The sequence below is a fragment of the Drosophila innubila genome (genome assembly GCF_004354385.1).
Source record: "Drosophila innubila isolate TH190305 chromosome 2L unlocalized genomic scaffold, UK_Dinn_1.0 5_B_2L, whole genome shotgun sequence".
NCBI lineage: Eukaryota > Metazoa > Arthropoda > Insecta > Diptera > Drosophilidae > Drosophila > Drosophila innubila.
This window is the reverse complement of record NW_022995373.1, coordinates 3,868,873-3,890,292: the sequence shown is the minus strand read 5'-3', so window position 1 is coordinate 3,890,292 and position 21,420 is coordinate 3,868,873. Positions and strand designations below refer to the sequence as shown.

Genomic DNA, 21,420 nt, shown 5'->3' with positions numbered 1-21,420 from the left:
ATTTATATTTTTTATTTAAAATTTTTAGATTAAACTGAATTTTGTTCGTCACAAAATTGGATATCAGAAATTTTGGGGCTAGAAATTGCTTTCGTCACTAGACTTTTACGTGTAGAGGTTTTTTTTGTGAGATCCTTAAATCGCGCAGTGGTCAATCTTATAAATTTATGTTAACTGACTTATACAAAAAAAATTTTTTTTTCCTATGAAAGTTGATTTTTGATATCGAGTTCACTCGAGTTTATCAAATTTGATCTTTGTCTCTGATTCTCTGAATTTTCAAGAAGAGGTTAAAAAAATATTTGCTAAAATTTTTTCCTATTGGAGATTTTTGACTTTTAGTAACTTAACCCACGGTATTTTTCTATGTTACGCCATAGCCATAGCCTATGCACCAGTTTGAAACGCTCAAAAGCCCTACTATGGCAGTTTTGTCTGAAGTTGATGGGTGTAGGTTCTGAACTAGGTAAGATGTTGGTCTGAACGTATGCGTGTCATGAAAAAGGACGTAAGTTAACAGTAAAAGGGACTTTCTGACCTAAATTAACTTAATTATTTTTTTATATTTATAATTTTCTAAAAATAGAAACATAAAAAAAATTAAAAAAAAAAGTTTTGTTTTTTACATCTTATTTTAATAATCTATCGCACTTTTAATGTTGAAATAAAATAAATTTTGTGTTAACCCGTTAATGTACGCCTTTTCTCATGTCACGCTCACTTTTACTTTGTCTTCTAAATTTTCTTTTAAGTGTTAAGAGTATATATTTTAAATTTCAGACCGAAATTTCATCGGGCTCGGCTACTCAAAGCAAAAGGTTCAATTTTCGACCAAATTCGGCTGTTTAATTGCTAATAAAAATAAGACATTTTCATCGGATGGGGAAATCCTTCGATTTTTTACTAAAAAATATAGTTAAGAAGCTTGTGTAAAAATTTCATACCGATCGGTTCAGCCACTTCTGAGAAATCTTGCTCACCGACTTTGAAAACACCGTTTCGAGAAAAACGCGTTTACGGTCCCCTACTTTTACGCATATGTTATCTCTCGGCGCGCCTTCACGGATCGACTTGAAATTTTGTGTGTGTATACTCAGATATATATATATATATTATAAATTATTTTATTATATTATTGAATGGAAAAAAATATCTATTTTTTGAAAATCCTAACTTTATATAACCCATTAAAGCCATACTTTTCGATTGGTCTCTGATTCCATTCTTTCTGCATTTATTGTTAGTTGCTTTTTGCACCCTTCGTGATACTTTCGTCACTAACGTGGATTGCCTTCTACAGTGATACATGAGTCTTAACAATATTGCCAAAATCTAAATTATGCATTGTGCTTCTTTTCCAGGATGAAGCCATTGGAAACTATATTCCTATTATAAAATGTTCGAGTCGTAATAGTTTGGAGAATCAAGCGTCAGGAAAGGGGATGTAAGTATAGACAGTTTTGTTGAAAAATAATAATATTATATAACTTAAATTTAACATATTTTTTATTAAAAATAACTTTTGAGATACAGACTCATAATACCCGTTACATAAAAAAAAACAAGGGGACTCCGCCCCCAGCTCGCTTCAATCGTGATGAGATGCGGCTACGGTCAAGAACACTCGACAGTAGGATACCTTAATACCTTAGTACCTGTGCCCAGGTACTCTGTACTAAAAGTGGATTTTTGACCAATTGTTCCTATTGTTCTATGATGTATAGAACCGATTTGAACCAAATTTCGTCAGAATGTACAAAACCAACTTAAATGCATATTCTATTAGTTTGGTTAAGACATCTCAAAAAACAAAACTTGTTATACTAAAACTTGATTTTGGACTAAGCGTTTCTATGGCAGCTATATGATATAGTGGTTCGATTTGATCAAAATTTCATCAGGATAATACTAATACTAATCTGACACAATATACATCTGGGTATATTGTGTCAGATTGGCTGAGATATTTAAAAAAAACCAAGATGTTTTCATACTATAACTTAATTTTCGACCAATCGTTCCTATGTAAGCTATATGATATAAAAGTCCGATCCAAATATAAAAACAACTTGATCTGCGTACGGTAACCAGAAACCTACATACCAAGTTTGTAGTCTCTAGCTCGTATAGTCTCTGAGATTGACGCGTTCCAACAGACAGACAGGCAGACGGACAGGGCTAGATCGACTCGGCTGTTGATCCTGATCAAGAATATATATACTTTATGCGGTCTGCCACGCTTCATTTTGCCACACACATTATATTCTTTTTGCACATTTTTAATGGGCACAGGGTATAAAACTAGTCGGAAAGGCAAGAGTAGAGCTCCCGACCAAATGATACCCGTTACTTATTTCAATATATGTAAAAGTACTTTAAAGAAATTACTTGCATTGTTTTGTAAACATTAATTCGCAATTTCTGCCGTTCTACTTGTCCGATCTTGATGCAATTCAGTGGGATAATATATAGTGGGATAATATATAGTGGAACAATATATAGTGGAACAATATATAGTGGTATAATATATATATATATAAAATGGGACAGACACACATGGCTATATCTACTCGGCTGTTGATGCTGATCAAGAATATATATACTTTATAGGGTCGGAGATGCCTCCTTCTTCCTGTTACATACATTCCAACGAACACAATATATCCTTTTACTTATTTTTTAAGTAACGGGTATAAAAAGTAATAGGTTTTATTGTATTCGTTGAAATGCAATAGGGAGAAGGAGGCATCTCCGACCCTTCAAAGTATACTATGTTCGTTCAGCTATGTTCGTCTATCCGTTTGTCGTCAATCCTCAGAGACTTTAGGCCCAGGTCTGGGGATACTGATTACATTTTTAATAGGCTCCTCTTAACTAATAAATAAAGTAATTTTTACATACTGCAGTTTTCCCAGCAAAAAATAATTATTTGATAAAGTTAGGACCGTTTTCTTTTCTGCTGTCAACCTTACAAATAAGGGCAATTTGATTTTCTTGTCAAAAATTTAGTTGCAGCCAGGCTATAAGTTACTGGGCAGATCCATGATGAAATAAATCTAAGGTAGTCTCGTCGGCAAAATGTTCCCTTTGCTTATGCATCGACTGCCGAAAAGCTAAGGAAAAAAGCGAGCGAGCTTCGGCAGCCGACGAGACCTCCTTAGGCCAGTGCTGCCAGAATCTCAGAAGTAAAAACTTCTAGATTTGGAAAAAAAAATTGCTAAAAATTGTTAAAAATACTGTGCAAACTGCCAAAAAAAAAAAAGGGATAAACATTAAAATGTTCGTTTTCAAGAAATATATGTATGAATTTAAGAAAAAAATTTGAAATTTTAAAGAAACATGATTTTATATCTGAAGCAATTATATTAGCGTTTACAATGCTATCTAGCTCGTCAGCTTCACTTTAATCAGCGTACTTCTCATTGCCGGTAATTTGTGTCAACTAAAAAAGTGCTTCTTACTTTTTGCCACTTTAACCCAATTACAAAACACAGCAATAGAGTGCGCAGAACACTTTCAAGTTGTTAATATAATTGAACCACTAAGTTAAATAAAAGTTCCGATATTTTTGTGAACTATTATTATTAAATAAAAGTTCCGATATTTTTGTGAACTATTATTAATCGTAATTTGTGCTATAAATTTCAAAAAGGTTTAATAAAAGCCAAAAATAGTAAAGAAAAATGAAAAAATGATAGTTTTGCAATAAAGTTGTTAAAATTGCTAAAGAAAAATTAAAAATTGCTAGTTTTGTGGCTAACAGCATTTTTGAAAAAAAAGTTGCAATTTTTTTTTTTAAAGTTGCTAGATCTACTAAATTGCTAAACTGGCAGCACTGCCTTGGGATGCAAGCATAAGATGAAGACGAAGATGAAGACGAAATACTGTGTAGGGCAAATCATATGAATTCGCTTGAATGCGTTCGTAGTGCAAACGGAGACAAAGATGATGCCGAAAGCAAGCTGTCAGCTTCAAAAAGTGCGGTACTAAATTTAAAGCAGAATTGCTCGCGTTTGTCGCCGTTACTTTTTGAATTTTATGCGTTGCTTAGCATTTGAAAAATCTTTGAGCAGGCACTATCGAACTTAGATGAAATTGGTCTATTGCTTAATTTTTAACAAAATATATTCAAATGTATGTATTCCAAAAACTTAATTGAATATTCTATAAGTTTGGTTATGATATCTCATAAAACTAAAAAGTTTTTCATACTAAGACTTGATTTTCGCCCGATCGGTCCTATGACAGCTATATGACATAGTGGTCCGATTTGAACCAACTTTGGACAGGATATATAAAACCAAGTTATATGCTTATTGTATCAGTTTGGTTACAATATCTCATTAAACAAAAAAGTTTTTCATACTAAAACTTGATTTTCGACCGATTGTTCCAATGGGCGCTATATGATATAGTGGTCCGATTCAAAAAAGAAACAAACTTGACCTGCCTGCAAGATAGAGGAATCTACATACCAAATTTGGTGTCACTAGCTTTTAAATTGTTCTTATAATTTGGATATGATATTTTTTTTTTCGATTTGTGGGCGATAAAGGGGGCGTGGCCAAATTTTGAAATAAACTTGTTCTGCTTGCAATATAGAGGAACCCACATACCAAGTTTGGGGTCTCTAGCTCTTATAGTCTCCGAGATCTAGGTGTTCATACAGACAGACAGACAGACGAACATTGCTATATCGACTCGGTTATTGATGCTGATCAAGAATATATATACTTTATGGGGTCTGCCACGCCTCCTTCTGCCTGTTACGCACATATTCGGTAAAACAAACCCAATAGACCCCTGTACTTTTTTTAAGTACGGGGTCTAAAAATGTGGGAGCAGTAAATTGTTTTTGTGACTTGCATGGGAGACCACTGGCATGGAAAAAATTTTAAATTTTCATGAATTACTCCGGACTTATGGAAGTCTCTTTGCCGAAATTGGATGCTCTAGCTCTTAAGGTCTGTTTGATTTCACAAATTTTAAGATTTTAAATTTTGAGCAAAACCCTCCGATAAGTGTTAAAGGTCAGACAAGCAAAATATTTAACACAATATCAAACGTCAGATGTTTGTACAAATTTAAAAATTTTTGCCTAATTATTTGCCTATTACGTTAGGGTAGGATAACTCATTTTTGTAGGAAACAGACAATTTATTGTTTACTTTTCTCAATGCTTTGCTTTATGTATTGTCATCGTTGAATGATGAATTCGGCGACCACTAAAATAATTTATATTGGGAGTTTTTCTGCTGGATCAATTTTTGCAATGTATGATGTCAAAGAGGTTGAAGAATAGAAAAAAATATATTAAATAATTGCTGATACGGCCAGTTGAGTCATAGGCTGGCTGAGAACCGCTTCGCTGGCAGTGTTGCCAAGTCAGCTTTTTTTCCGAATGCCAAAAGCGGGAAAAATTATGTTGTAGCTGGTGCCGGAATTCTAGATATATTGAAAGCTGCAATGGCTTTTTTTGGATTTACAATACTTCTGCCAACATATGGAAATGTCTAAGGGTGGCATCACTTTTAATCAATAGTTGTTGCATTAATTTCAGTAATTGCCGCTTTACTATCTTTATCTCTATCTTTTCCATCACTTGCAAACGGTCTCAAAATTTTTGATTTGCGTGCGGTCTAACTCAAGATGTCTAAAATACAAATAAGCAAAAACCGTGAGAGGCCTGGATGCGTGATGCCTCAATTAAGAATTTCAACCATAACTGCTAAACTGAGTGATTTAAAAGTAAAGTATTTAAAATTAACTGAGACCGAATCAAACACTCATAGGTGGGGGAGATAATGGTTATGCTGGGATCTACAAATGCTTTTCATTACTAGAAAAATAATAAAATCAATAAAACCTATCAGGGGTGCCACAGAAAGCAGAAGCAACCGAAAATCTCCCAAATCTCCATACATTTTTTGGAGGTTTTCGGTTGGTTTAGATTTTTGTGGCACCTCTGTATATTGGCTGTTCATCTGGTTTCTATTTAAAATTTTCTAGCTTTTTTAAAATATCAATATAGCTTTTTCCGGCCCTGAAGAGTTGGCAACACTGTTCCCTGGTGGTTAGAAATGGCTACAGTCGAGTGTGCCAAACGTGCTTTTCGGCACGTCTAAGATTTAATGCCATTGCAAAGCGCTGTATTAAATTTTCCACTATTTTGTAAGTTAGTTAAATCCCGCTTAAATTGACAGTGTCCAAACCATAGAAGCTAAAGATATGTTCTATTGGAAAGGTGTGTCTAAGGGCTTTTAGGCGAAACACCTTTCCAATGATATAACCTTTTTTTCTAAAGTACTCAGGTAACATTTTACAGGTGTAATAAAATATATAAGCTTACATTTGGGAGATTTCTGACAAAACGGCTCTAACGAATTTTTGTATTAATTTATATTTTTATCTAAAATTAGTATATTAAACTACATTTTGTTCGTCACAAAATTGGATATCAGAAATTTTGGGGCTAGAAATCGCTTTCGTCACTAGACTTTTACCTCGAGTAGAGGTTTTTTTTTGTGCGATAAAGTTTATACTATAAACACAGTGTGCGTTGCCTTATGTCTTTTGATTTTACTTGAATTCGCATTCAGTTGCTTACGCACGGCCCAAACAGAAAGCTCAAATAGACGAAGTCCGATTTTTGAAGTAAACAAATATGTGCAGTCTATTTGTGGGTGAAATGCCGCATGCTATAAAGTATGTATTAATATTTGAGAGATAAAGAGTTTTAATTAGTTTAAAGTTTGGTATGTGTTATGCTACTAAATTGGAACAAGATCGGTTAAACAGAACGGCAGTAATAGCTTTTATAAATTTTAAAGCAAAAAAGTCTTAAGAGTATGTGACGGGTACTCCAATAGTCGGGGTTTCGACTATAGCCTTCCCGACTAGTTTTTTCTTTTATCTGTTTAACATGATCTTTTAATACATATTATTTATCTTACATACATTCATTTTAGAATTCAAGTAAAAGTTTACCACCAAGACGAAAAAAAATCATTCTTAGGAAACAACCCAAAAAATAAACGAAAATCACCATTTAGCTCCAAGTGTTCTTATGGATATTCATCTAATGTGGAGGGATTAAACGATAATACAGGTAAATATATGAAATTGTTGACAAGATCAAGGGAATAATTTCGGTCCCATCAACCGAAAATAACCGTTTCATATTAAGTACTAGAACCGGGGCCAAAATAAATTCATTTTCAAGAACCGAGATTGTGTTTTTTTTTACCATATTTTACACCCTGACCAACTTTTGTCTAAATCGGATGACTATCACTGCGGACGGCAGTTCGCGCTAGTGACGAAAGCAGCACGAAGGGTGCGAAAGGCGACTAGCAATTTGCTATGATTGACCGATCTTTTCAAATCATTATTTGTGGTTTTATGTTAGAATGTAAAGTAGTATGGATAGTTAGATGAACCATAGTAGGCCTGTGGGATTCGACATATCGAGGTAGTAACACAAGGCAGAGAATACTTACATTCAAAAAGGTGTCGTTGTGCGAGAAACATCGTTTGTTTAAATCATTAATAAAAAATCATCACCTTTAAATCATCAACCGTGTCAAGAAAATACAAATTTTTTAAATTTTTTGGATTCAAAAAAAATTGTGTTGTGGAAGTTTGTAAAAAGTTGAAAAGGACAAATTCCAGAATTCGAAGACTATTAAGAGCGAAACAAATACAGCGATTCGATGCCAACAATAAAATATTCAGAGATAATTACGTATTCTACGCGAGAGCTAGTAGAACTATTGAAAAGTAACGGAGTACAGCTGGGAGAAGACGCCTCATTCCAGCAGTTGCGATCGGCAGTTATGCTTATGTTTTCCGAAGAGGATGTGGAAATGCTCGAGGTGAGGAGGTAGTTAGGGAAGATGTACAGAAGATGACGACTAAGAGCTTTTAGAGAAGTAAAAATACGTAAAAGCCAGAGCGAAGATGGTAAAGTCGGCAAGATTGCTGGACTCAGTTTTTGTTGCATCTTATAAACAGCTGAAGGAAGCACCATGGGAAACTTTTTCTGATTTTTTGGAATAAAATCAATTTTTAAAAGTTATTAAATTACGTTCTTAATAACAGCAATCGACCACGAAATGTCCAAATTGTAATGTTACATACCATAAATTTTAACAGAACTCGCCACTGTTAAGTTATAACAGTGCAAGCACAGGTTATGTAATTGAAAAGCACGCTGTCAAAATTGTTGCATTTTTTTCATCAAACTTTAAATACAGAAAACTAATAGATATTGTTAACAAATTGATGGGCGATCTGTTCAGAGAGGTTTGTACTTTGTGTTTAAAAGCTTGGATTGTAGAATTTGGTCGTATTGTCCTCGTAATTGTATGGAAAAAGAGGGCCACCTCACTCGTTAAAAAATAAAATCTCAACTTTAAATGGAAATATCAAAGGCCCCAAAAACCCCTGAAACATTTTAGGTCAATAAGTTCTAGTTATGTCCACGTAATTACGTTTTGCAAAATTTTAAGACAATTAACTTTTTAGCATGGAACCTCAAATTTCAAAATGTAGGGTTTGTTCTTCACGTGAAACTGAGGTTTCTGAGGTTTTGAGCTACTCTAACGCGATAATTGTTAGCAGTTTTTTTTTAAGACTATTAAACGAATTTTATGAGACAAAAGTTAAAGGTTTTATTTAGTATTTACATATTAGATTTTATTTTTTTTTACACTGAAAATTGGATTTTTACAGCCGATTTTTAGACTACGTAGTTAAAAAAAGTACAGGGGTCTATAGGGTTTGTTTAAACGAATATGTGTGTAACACGCAGAAGGAGGCGTGGCAGACCCTATAAAGTATTTATATTCTTGATCAGAATCAATAGGCGAGTCGATATAGCAATGTCCGTCTGTCCGTCCGTCTGTCTGTCCGTCTGTATGAGCGCCTAGATCTCAGAGACTATAAGAGCTAGAGACACCAAACTTGGTATGTAGGTTCCTCTATATTGCAAGCAGATCAAGTTTGTTTTAAAATTCGGCCACGTCCCCTTCACCGCCCACAAATAGAAAAAAAATTTCATATCCAAATTATAAGAACAATTTAAAAGCTAGTGACACCAAATTTGGAAAGTAGATTTCCGTATATTGCAGGCAGATCAAGTTTGTTTCTTTTTTGAATCGGACCACTATATCATATAGCTGTCATAGGACCGATCGGGCGAAAATCAAGTCTTAGTATGAAAATCTTTTATGTTTTATGAGACATCGTATCCAATCTGATAGAATATGCATTTAAACATTTTTTAATTTTTTCCATTATTAGTTTTTGCCATAGTAAGTACGGGGTCTCCGACAGTCGAGTATATTATGGTAGTCTAACGTTGACTAAAATGCCAGGAACTTAAAATCACTTAGTTTGTCCTGAAAATATTAAAATATAACAATATTTTTACAAAAAGGTGTTTTCCTACCGATAATTTATATTATTTCTATATAATACAGTTGTCCGTTTTGAATGAAATTTTACCAACACATTAGGAGCATAATAACACACCTAACCTGCAAGGTTGGTGCGGACAGCTTGAAAAACAAAAAGTTTGCATATCGCAGAATCCAATATAAAGGCGGCACCCCGCCCACTTTCTTTATATTATATGGCCAATGCAAAAAACTAAACCAAAAAAACTTTATTGGTTCTCGAGTTATTAATTAATTCAAAAAAAAAAAATGGCAAAATTCCCCATAGTGGGACGTAATGATTGGAGAATTTACTAGGAAGTACACAGCGCAGACATACACAACAAGCTAAGGGAGCGGTTGAAGTTGGAGGGGTAGTCGTTCCAGGACTACGTGCTTGTGATGAAGAATATAGCTGCACTTAGCAAGGAGATAGAAGTGGCATCGGTTATTCGATATATAATTGACGGACTGCAAATGAAAAGCGACTTCAGATTCAATATAACTGCTGTAAATCCTTTTAAGAGCTTAACGAGAAGTACGAGATGTACGAAAGAGTGTGAGAGATGGACACCATGAATAAGAAATTGTCAGGCGATAAGAGAATTGTGCGCACTGCGAAAATATTGTAAAGAGGACACAAAGTGCTTCAAAAATGAACCTCTTTACAATGTAAAAATCTAGTGACGAAAGTCTTTCCATGCTCCAAAATGACTGACATCAAATAACAATATTCAATAATATATATAGTATAAATTTAAAACAAAATATACAAATTAAAAAAAAGACATTCTGCACCATGAGCAAAAATGTTTAGCTTCTTAGTACATTTCAACAAGTAGGAACGGTTATAGTCGTGTTTCCGACCATAGGATACCCGTTACTTATTTCAATATATATAAAGGTACTTTAAAGAAATTACTTGTATTACTTTGAAAACAATAAATCGCCATAACTACCGTTTTTCTTGTCCGATCTTGATGCGATTCAGTGGAAAATTAGATAATACTAATAGATAACGTTAATAACCACAAAAAAGTATTATCTTAAAAACTGTGGGAGTGGTAGCTTTTCGCGATTTGTGTGGGCGGAGGAGGGCAGTAAAGCCATTAGCTCTGTGACCTCTTATTATACAAATTTGACTCTTTATATTTCCCACCCGCGTTTATATTTTGGGTTTCCACCTACTTAAAAGGTAGGACCCAAAATGTCAACCACTTTGAGTTCAGTTTACGTTACTTCTGGTGTACCTCAAGGTAGTCACTTGGGGCCTTTATTTTTTACTCTGTTCATTAACGATTTCATATATTTTAATGTATGCAGACAATGTTAAGCTTATCTTCTCGTACACTGAAGCCCTTCCTCATAATCGTCTGCAGGACGATTTGAACGCTATGCAACTTTGGTGCCCAAAGTGTATGTTTATGACATTTAGTCATACTAGGCCCTACTTAGACTCTTATACGATTGACATTACCCATTTGCATGGTATAAAATCTGTAAACGATCTAGGAGTTTTATTTGATTGCATATTAAACTTAAATTTGCACTGTAGTTAATGACGCCAAGGGAGTATTTGGTTTCATTAAACGTTGGTCCAACGAATTAAATGATCCTTTCATCACTAAACTATTTTACGCCTCTTTAGTCCGTCCCATTCTGGACTACTGCTCATGCATTTTGTTCCCGAAGGTCCAGGGTCGAATAGAATCAGTTGAAAATCAATTTTTGCTTTTTGCCTTACGTGGCTTAAACTAGAATCTCAACCTTCTTTTACAGTCGTACTTAAGTAGATTTCTTCTTCTCAATCTTCCATCTTAAATTAATCGTAGGAAAACTCGTGCTTTTTTCTTCATAAATTTTTTACACAGCCACACAAAAAAATATTTTTTTCTGATCTGGGGTTTTTTTTTAATTATTTTTGGGTCGTTGAATCCGAATTTAGTCAATTTTATAAAATTCAAACTGAAAAATTTCCCATATTGGATCCGCAATTTTGAATTTTAAAAAATTAACTTCAAATTCGTAATCAGCGTCCCCACAAACCACCGAGTAACGAGTTTCAAAGGAATGAATGAATTTTTCTAAAAAGTGACCGCCTTATTTTTAGACCCCGTACTTAAAAAAAGTACAGGGGTCTATTGGGTTTGCTTTAACGAATATGTGCGTAACAGGCAGAAGGAGGCGTGGCAGACCCTATAAAGTATTTATATTCTTGATCAGAATCAATAGCCGAGTCGATATAGCAATGTAAGTTAACTAAATATATCCATTATTATATTTTGCCATAGTAAGTACGGGGTCTTCGACAGTCGAGTATGCTCGACTGTAGCACCGGCCCACTAGTTTTTTTTTGGGTTATTTCACAACCTTGACGTGCTGGAGTTAAATGGTCTTCGAATTCGCATTCAGTGAGATCCCCAGATCAAAAAAAAATAAATATTTTTTGTCCCTATTTACTTTTTGATCCCCCGCAGGCCTACCAGAAATTAAAAGTCCTTACTCTAAATTACATGCACAACTGATTAAGCTTTACACGGCTCGTTTCGTGTTTTATGCAGCAATTATAATAGCCTTTTTCACGTTTTTTCCTCAGAACTCGCTCCCCTTCCCTGATCTTACTTTTTCGATACCTTTCGAGAAATCCCTGACCTTACTACTAAATACTTATTATATTACCTTATACTAGTCTAATATTAATACTATTACTAATACCTACACAAACACTTATTGATCTGATTGGGTTTTTCTGAATTTTCCCCAATCCTTACAACAAATGTTGGATCATTTATAATTTTGCTTATCCCAAACGTCATTTTAAATATTATCTTCGTTTCAATTCATAATTTATATTTAATATTAATTTTAATTTGTTAATTCTTAATATAATTTTTGGTCTTATTTGCAATATTATAATTTTATTGTCGACTGCTTTCAATCGTGTATCAATAATAATAGCAAAAAAAAAAAATTGTTTTCCGGTTTCAAACACAAGTACAAAAATGAAATTTTTTTTTTTTTTTTAAAACTTACCACAAATGACCATTTTATTTTGGCTCAACTGAATAGGTTCAAGAGGTAAAAATATTGATAAAAAATGTTGAATTTACATAATAATTCCCAGCTTGGAATATTTTTAAAAAATGTGTAATTTATTAATTAGCTTCCTTCCTTCTATCCTCCCTAATTATAGCTTAGTATGAACGATTAAATAATATCTTTAATTTGTGGAAGAAAAGTAGTTTTCCAGTCTATTCGGAAAATCTCTTTTGGATTACAGCTTTGAACATTTCTGATAAAACCAACTGCAGTTTACAACTTCCATAATATAATATTGTTTCCCACACAATAATACCACAGTTGAGGAGTGATAACGACTTAAAACACATTCTGCTTACCGTACTACATTGAATTAGTATTTTTACCAATCAAAATCATCTAAATTATTTATATTCCCATCGGAAAACCCCACAGAGCTTTTCCCTTCTTAATGTCAAATGTTAGACATATCCTTTTACTTGACCTTTACCAAGTAAGTTTATTGGGTTCCGCGGTTCATTTTACAAAAAAAAGCTTTGATAACTCTAAATTAATAAACACAAAAGAATTGCCATCTTTAAATTATCTCTGTCGATTACAAAGTAAACTTAACGCTCTTGAGCCTATTCGGTTAAGCCAAAGTAAACGGAAATTTTTCATCTAATTAACAACTAAATTATCTATCAAAAACAATTTATTTATTTATTAATCCAGGATAAAAGCGTAACTTATGAGGTTTTGAAGAAACTTCGATTTTGGCTAAATATCGATAGTTAGAGGTCTTTCGGGCAAAAACAAATAGCTTTTATAGAGCAGTCCACATTTATTAAGGAGAAATTTATGTAAAACAAGGGGACTCCGCCCATGCTCGCTTTGCTCGACAGTAGGATACCCTGCGCCCGGGTACTCTGTACTTACTAAAAATTGATTTCAACCGATTGTTCCTATAGAAGATAGGAACCGAACCGAAGATGGAACCGATTTGAACCAAATTTGGTCAGAATATACTTTTTTTTTTTTTTTTATTTATTTATTTATTTATTTATTTATGCACGACTAAAAGCAGTCGGCAAACAAAAAATTAAGTTAAAGATTAAAAATACAAATACAATTAAAAATAAATTATGAACTGTAACGAAAAAAAAAAATTAAAGTTAGATCTGGAGTAAGCAAAAATTATAAATGATCCAACATTTGTTGCTAGGATTGGGGAAAACCCAGAAAAACCCAATCAGATCAATTAAGATTAGTATTGTTAATAACAATAGTATGAATGTTAGATTAGTATAAAGTAGCATAACAAGTTATTAGTATTAGTGAGGTCAGGGATTTAACGATAGGTATTGGAAAATTGCGGATTTTAGGGAAGGGAGAGGGAGAGAGAGTTCTGAGGAGAAAACGTGAAAGAGGTTATTATAGTTAGTACATAAAACACGAAACGAATCGTGTGAAGCGTAATCAGTTGTGCATGTAGATAAAAATAAAGGCTTGTAATTCCTAGTAGACCTGCGGGGGACCGAAAAGGTGAGGCGGGCCAGAAGGAAACTACAATCAATCTCGCCAATAATCAATTTGTGAAGAAAAACAACACCAAGAGTTCTCCTACGATTAATAAAAGACGGAAGATTGAGAAGACGAAGCCTATGGGAGTACGGTGGTTGGGATCCCAGTTAAAACCACGTAAGGCGAAAAGCTAAAATTGCTTTTGAACTGATTCAATTCGATTCTGGTTTTCTTGATACTGCGGGCTCCAAATGCATGAACAGTATTCCAGGATGGGACGAACTAAAGAAACGTAAAGGAGTTTAGTGGTGAAAGGATCATTAAATTCTTTCGACCAACGTTTAATAAAACCAAGTACTCCTTTGGCGTCATTAACTATAGTGGAGATGTGCAAATTGAAGCATAATTTGCAATCAAATAAAACTCCAAGATCCTTTACAGTTTTTATACGTTGCAAAGGGGTATTGTCAATCGTATAAGAACCTAAATAGGGCCTAGAACGACTAAGTGTCATGAACATACACTTTGAACAATTGAGATACAACTTATTGGCCGAGCACCATAGTTGCATAGCGTTCAAATCGTCTTGCAGACGATTATGAAGAAGGGGATCAGTGTATGAAAAGATAAGCTTTACATCATCTGCATACACTAAAATATATGAATGGGACAGAATAGTGGGTAGATCGTTAATGAACAGAGTGAAAAATAAAGGCCCCAAGTGACTACCTTGAGGTACACCAGAAGTAACGTGAACCGAACTCGAAATGGTTGACCTAAGAAGCACTTATTGGGTCCTACCTTTTAAGTAGGTGGAAACCCAACGTACAAAGGCGGGAGGGAAACCTATGCAATTAAGTTTGTAAAGTAAGAGGTCATGGTTCACAGAGTCAAAGGCTTTACTGAAGTCAGTGTTTATGACATCAGTTTGCTTTTTCTCTGAAAATGCATCATTTACCAAGGAGGTAAATTCAAGCAAGTTGGTCGTAGTGGCTCGCGTAGCTCTGTAGTTCGAAATATCAGACTTACCACCTTTTTTGTGGAGGGGGGGAATGATATAAGATTCTTTCCAAAGATGTGGAAAGATTGAAGATTCAAGGGATAGATTAAAAAGCTTATGCAACGGAGCAGCTAAAGAAGAACAACATTCCTTAAGGAGACAACTAGGAATGTTGTCTGGCCCAGGAATGAAAGAAGATTTTAAAGAGCTAATAGAAGAGATTATAGTGTTAAAAGAAATAGAGGGAGCAAACATAGTGTTTGATTGAAAAATAGAATAAGGATAAGATGAGTTGGAAGTGGAGATTGGAGAATAGGTGGATTGAAAAAAGTTAGCAAATAGTTCAGCGGCTGCAGAGTCGTTGCTGGCATTATCTATCCCATAAAAAAAAGAGGAAGGTAAACTGGGGGATTTACGCTTCAAGTTAACAAATTTGTAAAATTGTTTAGGGTCACGGGAAAACTGTCTTTTGCATCGAGTTAGATAGTTTTCGTAGCATAGCGAGTTTAAATTGGCGAAGTCCGACTTGGCTACTGTGTACTTAGACCAGTCAAGACTCGAACCAGACTTCTTATATTTTTTTGAAATATTTAGATTTAATATTCTTTAAATAGGAAAGTCTAGGTGTAAACCAAGGAGGCTTTATAGAACCAGACGGTGGAACATAATTTGGAATGCACACATCTAAGAGTGCACTTAGGGTCTCATAGAAAGAGCTAAGGGCAATATCAATGTCAGTAGCTTTCTCTAAAAAGCACCAGTCGGTAGCAAGGAAAAGTTCATTAAGCAATGAATAATTTCCCTTGCGAAAACAACGACGAGGTAATTGCTGACATAATAGAGGTGGACTAAAACGTTTTGAGATTGAGATAGAAATCTCTATAGTAGGGTGATATAAATCTTCAGGGATACTTAATGGGGATACCCTAGAGACGGCAGTATTTGCGAAATCATTAATAAAAACCAGATCAAGAATTCGATCATTGTAATTTCTTATTGAATTCATTTGAAACAATGAGAGATCAAGCAAGTTATCTAAAAAATTATCTTGATTTAAGGGAACAAGATAATTTGTGCAACAGAAAAATTACCAAGAAATTTTAGGCAAATTAAAATCACACAGCACAATAAATAAGTCGTTGTCTTTGACTTGAAGGTTAATTTCTTCGATACAGGTGAAATGTTGCAAGTAAACTGCAGGAGAAGCTTTTGGAGGGATATAAGAGCAGGTGATGAAAATTGATCGAGTTGAAAAAGTTACTTTGGCAGCAACAATTTCAATATCAGTAGTCACATTAAAAGTAATGCGTTCTGCCTGAAGTATACAAAATCAACTTTAATGCATATTCGATCAGTTTGGCTAACACATCTCCAAAAAAATAAAGAAACTATTTGTATTATAACTTCATTTTGCATTGAGCGGCTCTATGGTAGCTATATGATATAAAGGTCAGATTTGAACAAAATTTGATCAGGATGTATAACACCAACTGAAATATTCATCAGTTTGATGAAGATATCTCAAAAAACAAAAAAAACTAAAACTTGATTTCCAACTAAGCGTCTCTAGCGCAGCTATATGATATAGTGGTCTGATTTGAACCAAATTTGGTGAGGATGTATAATACCAGCACAGATGTATATTGTGTCAGATTGGTTGGAATATCTTAAGAAACCAAGAAGTTTTTCATTCTAGAACTTCACTTTCGACCAATCGTTCCTATGGAAGCTATATGATATAAAAGTCCGATCCAAATATAAAAACATCTTAATCTGCTTACGGTAACCAGAAACCTACATACTAAGTTTGTTATCTCTAGCTCGTATAGTTTCTGAGATTGGAGCGTTCAAACAGACAGACAGGCAGACGGACAGGGCTAGATCGACTCGGACGTTGATCCTCAGCAAGAATATATATACTTTATGCGGTCTGTCACGCCTCGTTTTGACAAACACATTATCAGGCCTGTTCCGGTTTTCACTTTTGGCAAGATTTGTCGGAAGTGAAAATCTTTAGCCTGTTCTTATATCAATCTAGAAATAATTTGCGTATTGAATTCACTTTGAGTTGGTGAATTTAAATCCAATAAAGTGATAAAATATAATTTTAAAATGTTTAGCCCAAATGCAACGTAAAAAATTAAATTTCTTGAAGTTCGATCAAATCGGAAGTGAAACCCGGAACAGGCCCGTATATCCTTTTTGCACTTTTTTAATGGTCAGAGGGTATAAATCTAGTCGGAAAGGCTATAGTAGAGCTCCCGACCAAAGGATACCCGTTACTTATTTCAATATATGTAAAATTACTTTAAAGTAATTACTTGCATTGTTTTGTAAACATTAATTCGCCATAGCTGCCGTTCTACTTGTCCGATCTTGATGCAACTCAGTGGGATAATATATAGTGAGATAATATATAGTGGAATAATATATAGTGGAATAATATGTAGTGGGAAAATACATATATATACAATGGGACAGACACACATGCTATATCTACTCGGCTGTTGATGCTGATCAGAATATAAGGAGCTAAGGCAAAACGAGCGAGCTTCGGCTGCCGACAAGACCTCCTTAGGCCAGTGCTGCCAGAATCTCCGAAGCCAAAAATGCTAGATTTGGAAAAAAATTGTTAAAAATTATGTGAAAATTGCCAAAAAAAAAAAAAAACGCTAATCATTAAAATGTTCTCTTTCAAGAAATATAAGTATGAATTTAAGAAAAAAATAGAAATTTAAAAGAAATATTCTATCAGTTTAATTAAGATATCTCAAAAGACGGAAAGCTTTTTCTTATTAAAGGCCCATTTCGAGTAGACCATAAATTTTTGCCGGCCGAAAGTTTTCTATGGATAGTTGTCAAATTCTTCTTCTCTTTACGGCACTGAATTTTTTATATGGAATTTAGACCTACCAGAACGTTTTCTGGGCTTTAAAACATGATTTTCGACTAAGCCTAGTTTTGGCAGCTATATGATATAGTGGTCCGATTTGAAACAAATGTGTGTCTATTGTGTCAGATTGGTTGAGATTTCAAAAAACCATGAAGTTTTTCATAATTAAACTTCATTTTCGACCAATCGTTCCTATGGAAGATATATGATAAAGAGGTCCAATCCAAAAAAAAAAAAAAGAAATTGATCTGCGCCTGGTATCCAGGAACCTACATGCCAAGTTAGAAATGCCTTGCTCTTATAATCTCAAAGACCGACGAGTTTAAACAGACGGGCAAGATTAACTCGGCTGAGCAAGATTATACATATATAATTTATGAAGTCTGGTACGCCTCCTTTTGCCTGTTAAATACATTTTGCCAAACACAATATACCTTATTTGCCCATTTTAGTGGGCATAGGGTATACAAAGGAAACGTTTTAGTAAACAGCTTAAGTACTTTTTAAATTTAAGTTTTGAATTGTTAAATACTTTTAGTTTATTACAAAACTAAAAATAATTTCTTATTTAATCAATCATTTTTTTCCAGATAAAAAAGAAATATTTTTGCCTGGAGATACCGAAGAAATAAACGAATTCTGCGAAAGCACCAAAAATGCATCTAGCTTGATAATTAATGTGTTAATTCCAATAGCTAAAATTGTTCTAGAGTAAGTAAATTTATATACATTCGATAAAATGCACTTCAAATGAGATGCATCAAAAGAATTTCGCATCTTTTGTCTCAAATTCAATATTCAAAAATTTTGAATCCATGAACGAAAGACTTACATTTTTAACATTTATTCGTGCTACAATCTCATTCAAAATTTAAATAACTATATTATTTTTATTTTTTATTTTCAGGTCTAAGGATCTGTATGAAATAATTTATAATCGTTTGAATGGAGATTTATTTATGTGGGAACCACGATCTCCCTTATATAAAATCATTGAAAACAAAAATACAATCCAAAATAGTTTACGAAACAACGAAAGAGATTTTCAAAAATACATAAACTCAAAACTTCTCGATGTAAGTTTATCAGAAGAATCAAATCCCATTTATCATGAGAGCACCTCGTATGACACCGCAGAATTGAATGATGTTAACAATATGTTTTCTCTCGAGTTATTTGTCGAAGAAGGAAAATTAATAATGTATACAGAAGTTCCAGATTTTGATCAAAATATTCAATCAAGTTCAAGAGGAAAACTGCAATTGAATTTAAAAGAATTCAGATTATTTTCAGTGACTGGATTTAATAATGACAAAAATCTGAATTATTTTTGTATTCAGTTAAATGAAACCGATATACTTCACTGTGGTGAGTTAATTTTCAAATCCATATACACAAATTACTCGTAACCTTTAACTGGTATTAAAATTGGTATTTTAATTGGCAGCCATAACTGGAAGAAGTTTTTTTTTAAATGGAGACCAATAATTCATACTATCGGGCCTGTTCGGCATTCCGAAAACGAGTGGAATCGCCGCAAATCGAGTTTATTGCTGTTACGAATTCCGCAAATCGACAAGAATTGTCGTTTTCAAAACGTGTGCTGTTGAGCGAGCGGAATCAAAAGTAAATTCTACAAAAAGCATTAAAATAATTCCCCTAAACAATAAACTAAAAATTCAAATAACCTTGAACATTTTCAGAATAATTAAACATCACTACTTCAACTGTTTAAAGTTGAAATATATTTTAAAAGAATTTTTTAATAAACATCTATAAAATATTGCATACTACACACAATGACTAAACCGATCTGTTCAGAATTCCACTTTACTTTTTGTTATCGATACTAACTCTCGCAATCATAAGTTGCTAGAGTTACTTCAATTGATAAATAAAATTCGAACAACGAAATTTTAGTCTAATTTAGATTCTATGTGCTATATTTAACATGAAATATTTAGAATTAATTTTCAAAAATAGTTTTAAGTAATTCTAATAGGACTTAAGAGAAAAATTGAAGATTGAATGTTTTTATTATTGAATTCATGACAATTCTGGTTAATGTCGAAATGCACAAGCCACGCAATCAGCTGGTGACAATAAAAAATTATATCAAAAATGCAAGCAGCTAATAACCATAATTGCCGGCATTTTGCAGAATTAAATTAGCAATTTATATTATTTAAGCAATTTCTATTTCTTCATTGGCTAAAACAGCTGATACGGTCGATGACTTACTGCTATCGAAACGTTTTCGAAACCGAGTTCGAAAAGTAAAAACAAGTCCATTTCGATCGGAATTGGGAACGGCAAATAGTAAAACGTTCGTTTTCGTTTCGTTTTTACTTTTGGAAAACGTTCGGAAATCGGAACAGGCCTAAATAAAAAGCAATTGCAACAATTTCTGACACAAAAAAAACCCCTACACGAGGTAAAAGTCTAGTGACGAAAGCTTATTCCAGCCCCAAAATTTCTGATATCCAATTTTGTGACAAAAAAAAATAAAGTTTAATATAAAAATTTTAAATAATAATATAAAATAAAAACAAAAACACGAAAATTGACATTCATTATTATGTTCGTGGTAGCCCACCCTTTCTGCGCACACTGCAGAATTCAAATTTTAGTGTTTTTTTTAATGACTTATATTATTATTTAAAATTTTTATATTAAATTTTATTTTGTTCGTCACAAAATTGGATATCAGAAATTTTGGGGCTGGTATATGCTTTCGCCACTAGAATCGGTTTAGTCATTGTGTGTTGTATGCAATATTTTATAGATGTTTATTAAAAAATTCTTTTAAAATATACTTCAACTTAAAACAGTTGAAGTAGTGATGTTTAAGTATTCTGAAAATGTTCAAGGTTATTTGAATTTTTAGTTTATTGTTTAGGGGAATTATTTTAATGCTTTTTGTAGAATTTACTTTTGATTCCGCTCGCTCAACAGTACACGTTTTAAAAACGACAGTTCTTGTCGATTTGCGGAATTCGTAACAGCAATAAACTCGATTTGCGGCAATTCCACTCGTTTTCGGAATTTGGATCAGACCCGATAAAACACTCCACAAGGAAGTCATCAAAATCGTCGAAAACATGAGTGCCCAAAATTGGCAGAGCAATTACCAATACACAAATATAAAAACACAAATTAATAAATTATATCTCCAACGATGCTTTTAAAATGCAGCTTTGTAAATGAAAGCTTAAAGGATGTCAAATTAAAAATGGAAAACCTTAAAAGTTTTGGGTTACATTTAAAACTGTATTAAGGCTGTTAAAACTGTTTTAAGGCAAGTACTCAGAAAAAGTCTTCTCTAGCGAAAAACTCCCGACCATATGCTAAGGCCTAGAGAAAGCCAGTGTTGCCAATGCAACACCCAAAAATAAACAAAAGTTGATTGGTAACTCTGTTGCGTCAGTTGCGCTTTGTTTGAATTAAAAAAACGCACAGCTGATTAGAACACATTGAGGAGGCATGGGGAATGGAAAATGTAGGATATTCAATGTTAAGTAACTTAATATATATATTTTTGTAGATTT

At 33.5% G+C, this 21,420-nt stretch overlaps 1 protein-coding gene across 1 annotated transcript in view; it reads left to right on the top strand.

Moving 5' to 3' along the window:
- The window catches only part of LOC117782702 (autophagy-related protein 2 homolog B), a 131,045-nt gene that overhangs the window by 20,770 nt on the left and 88,855 nt on the right, over positions 1-21,420 (top strand). Inside the window, exons 6-9 of the mRNA XM_034619729.1 lie at positions 1,362-1,444; positions 6,969-7,108; positions 18,463-18,583; positions 18,780-19,240. Of these exons, the coding sequence (XP_034475620.1) occupies positions 1,362-1,444; positions 6,969-7,108; positions 18,463-18,583; positions 18,780-19,240 (805 nt within the window). The remainder of the gene's footprint in view (positions 1-1,361; positions 1,445-6,968; positions 7,109-18,462; positions 18,584-18,779; positions 19,241-21,420) is intronic.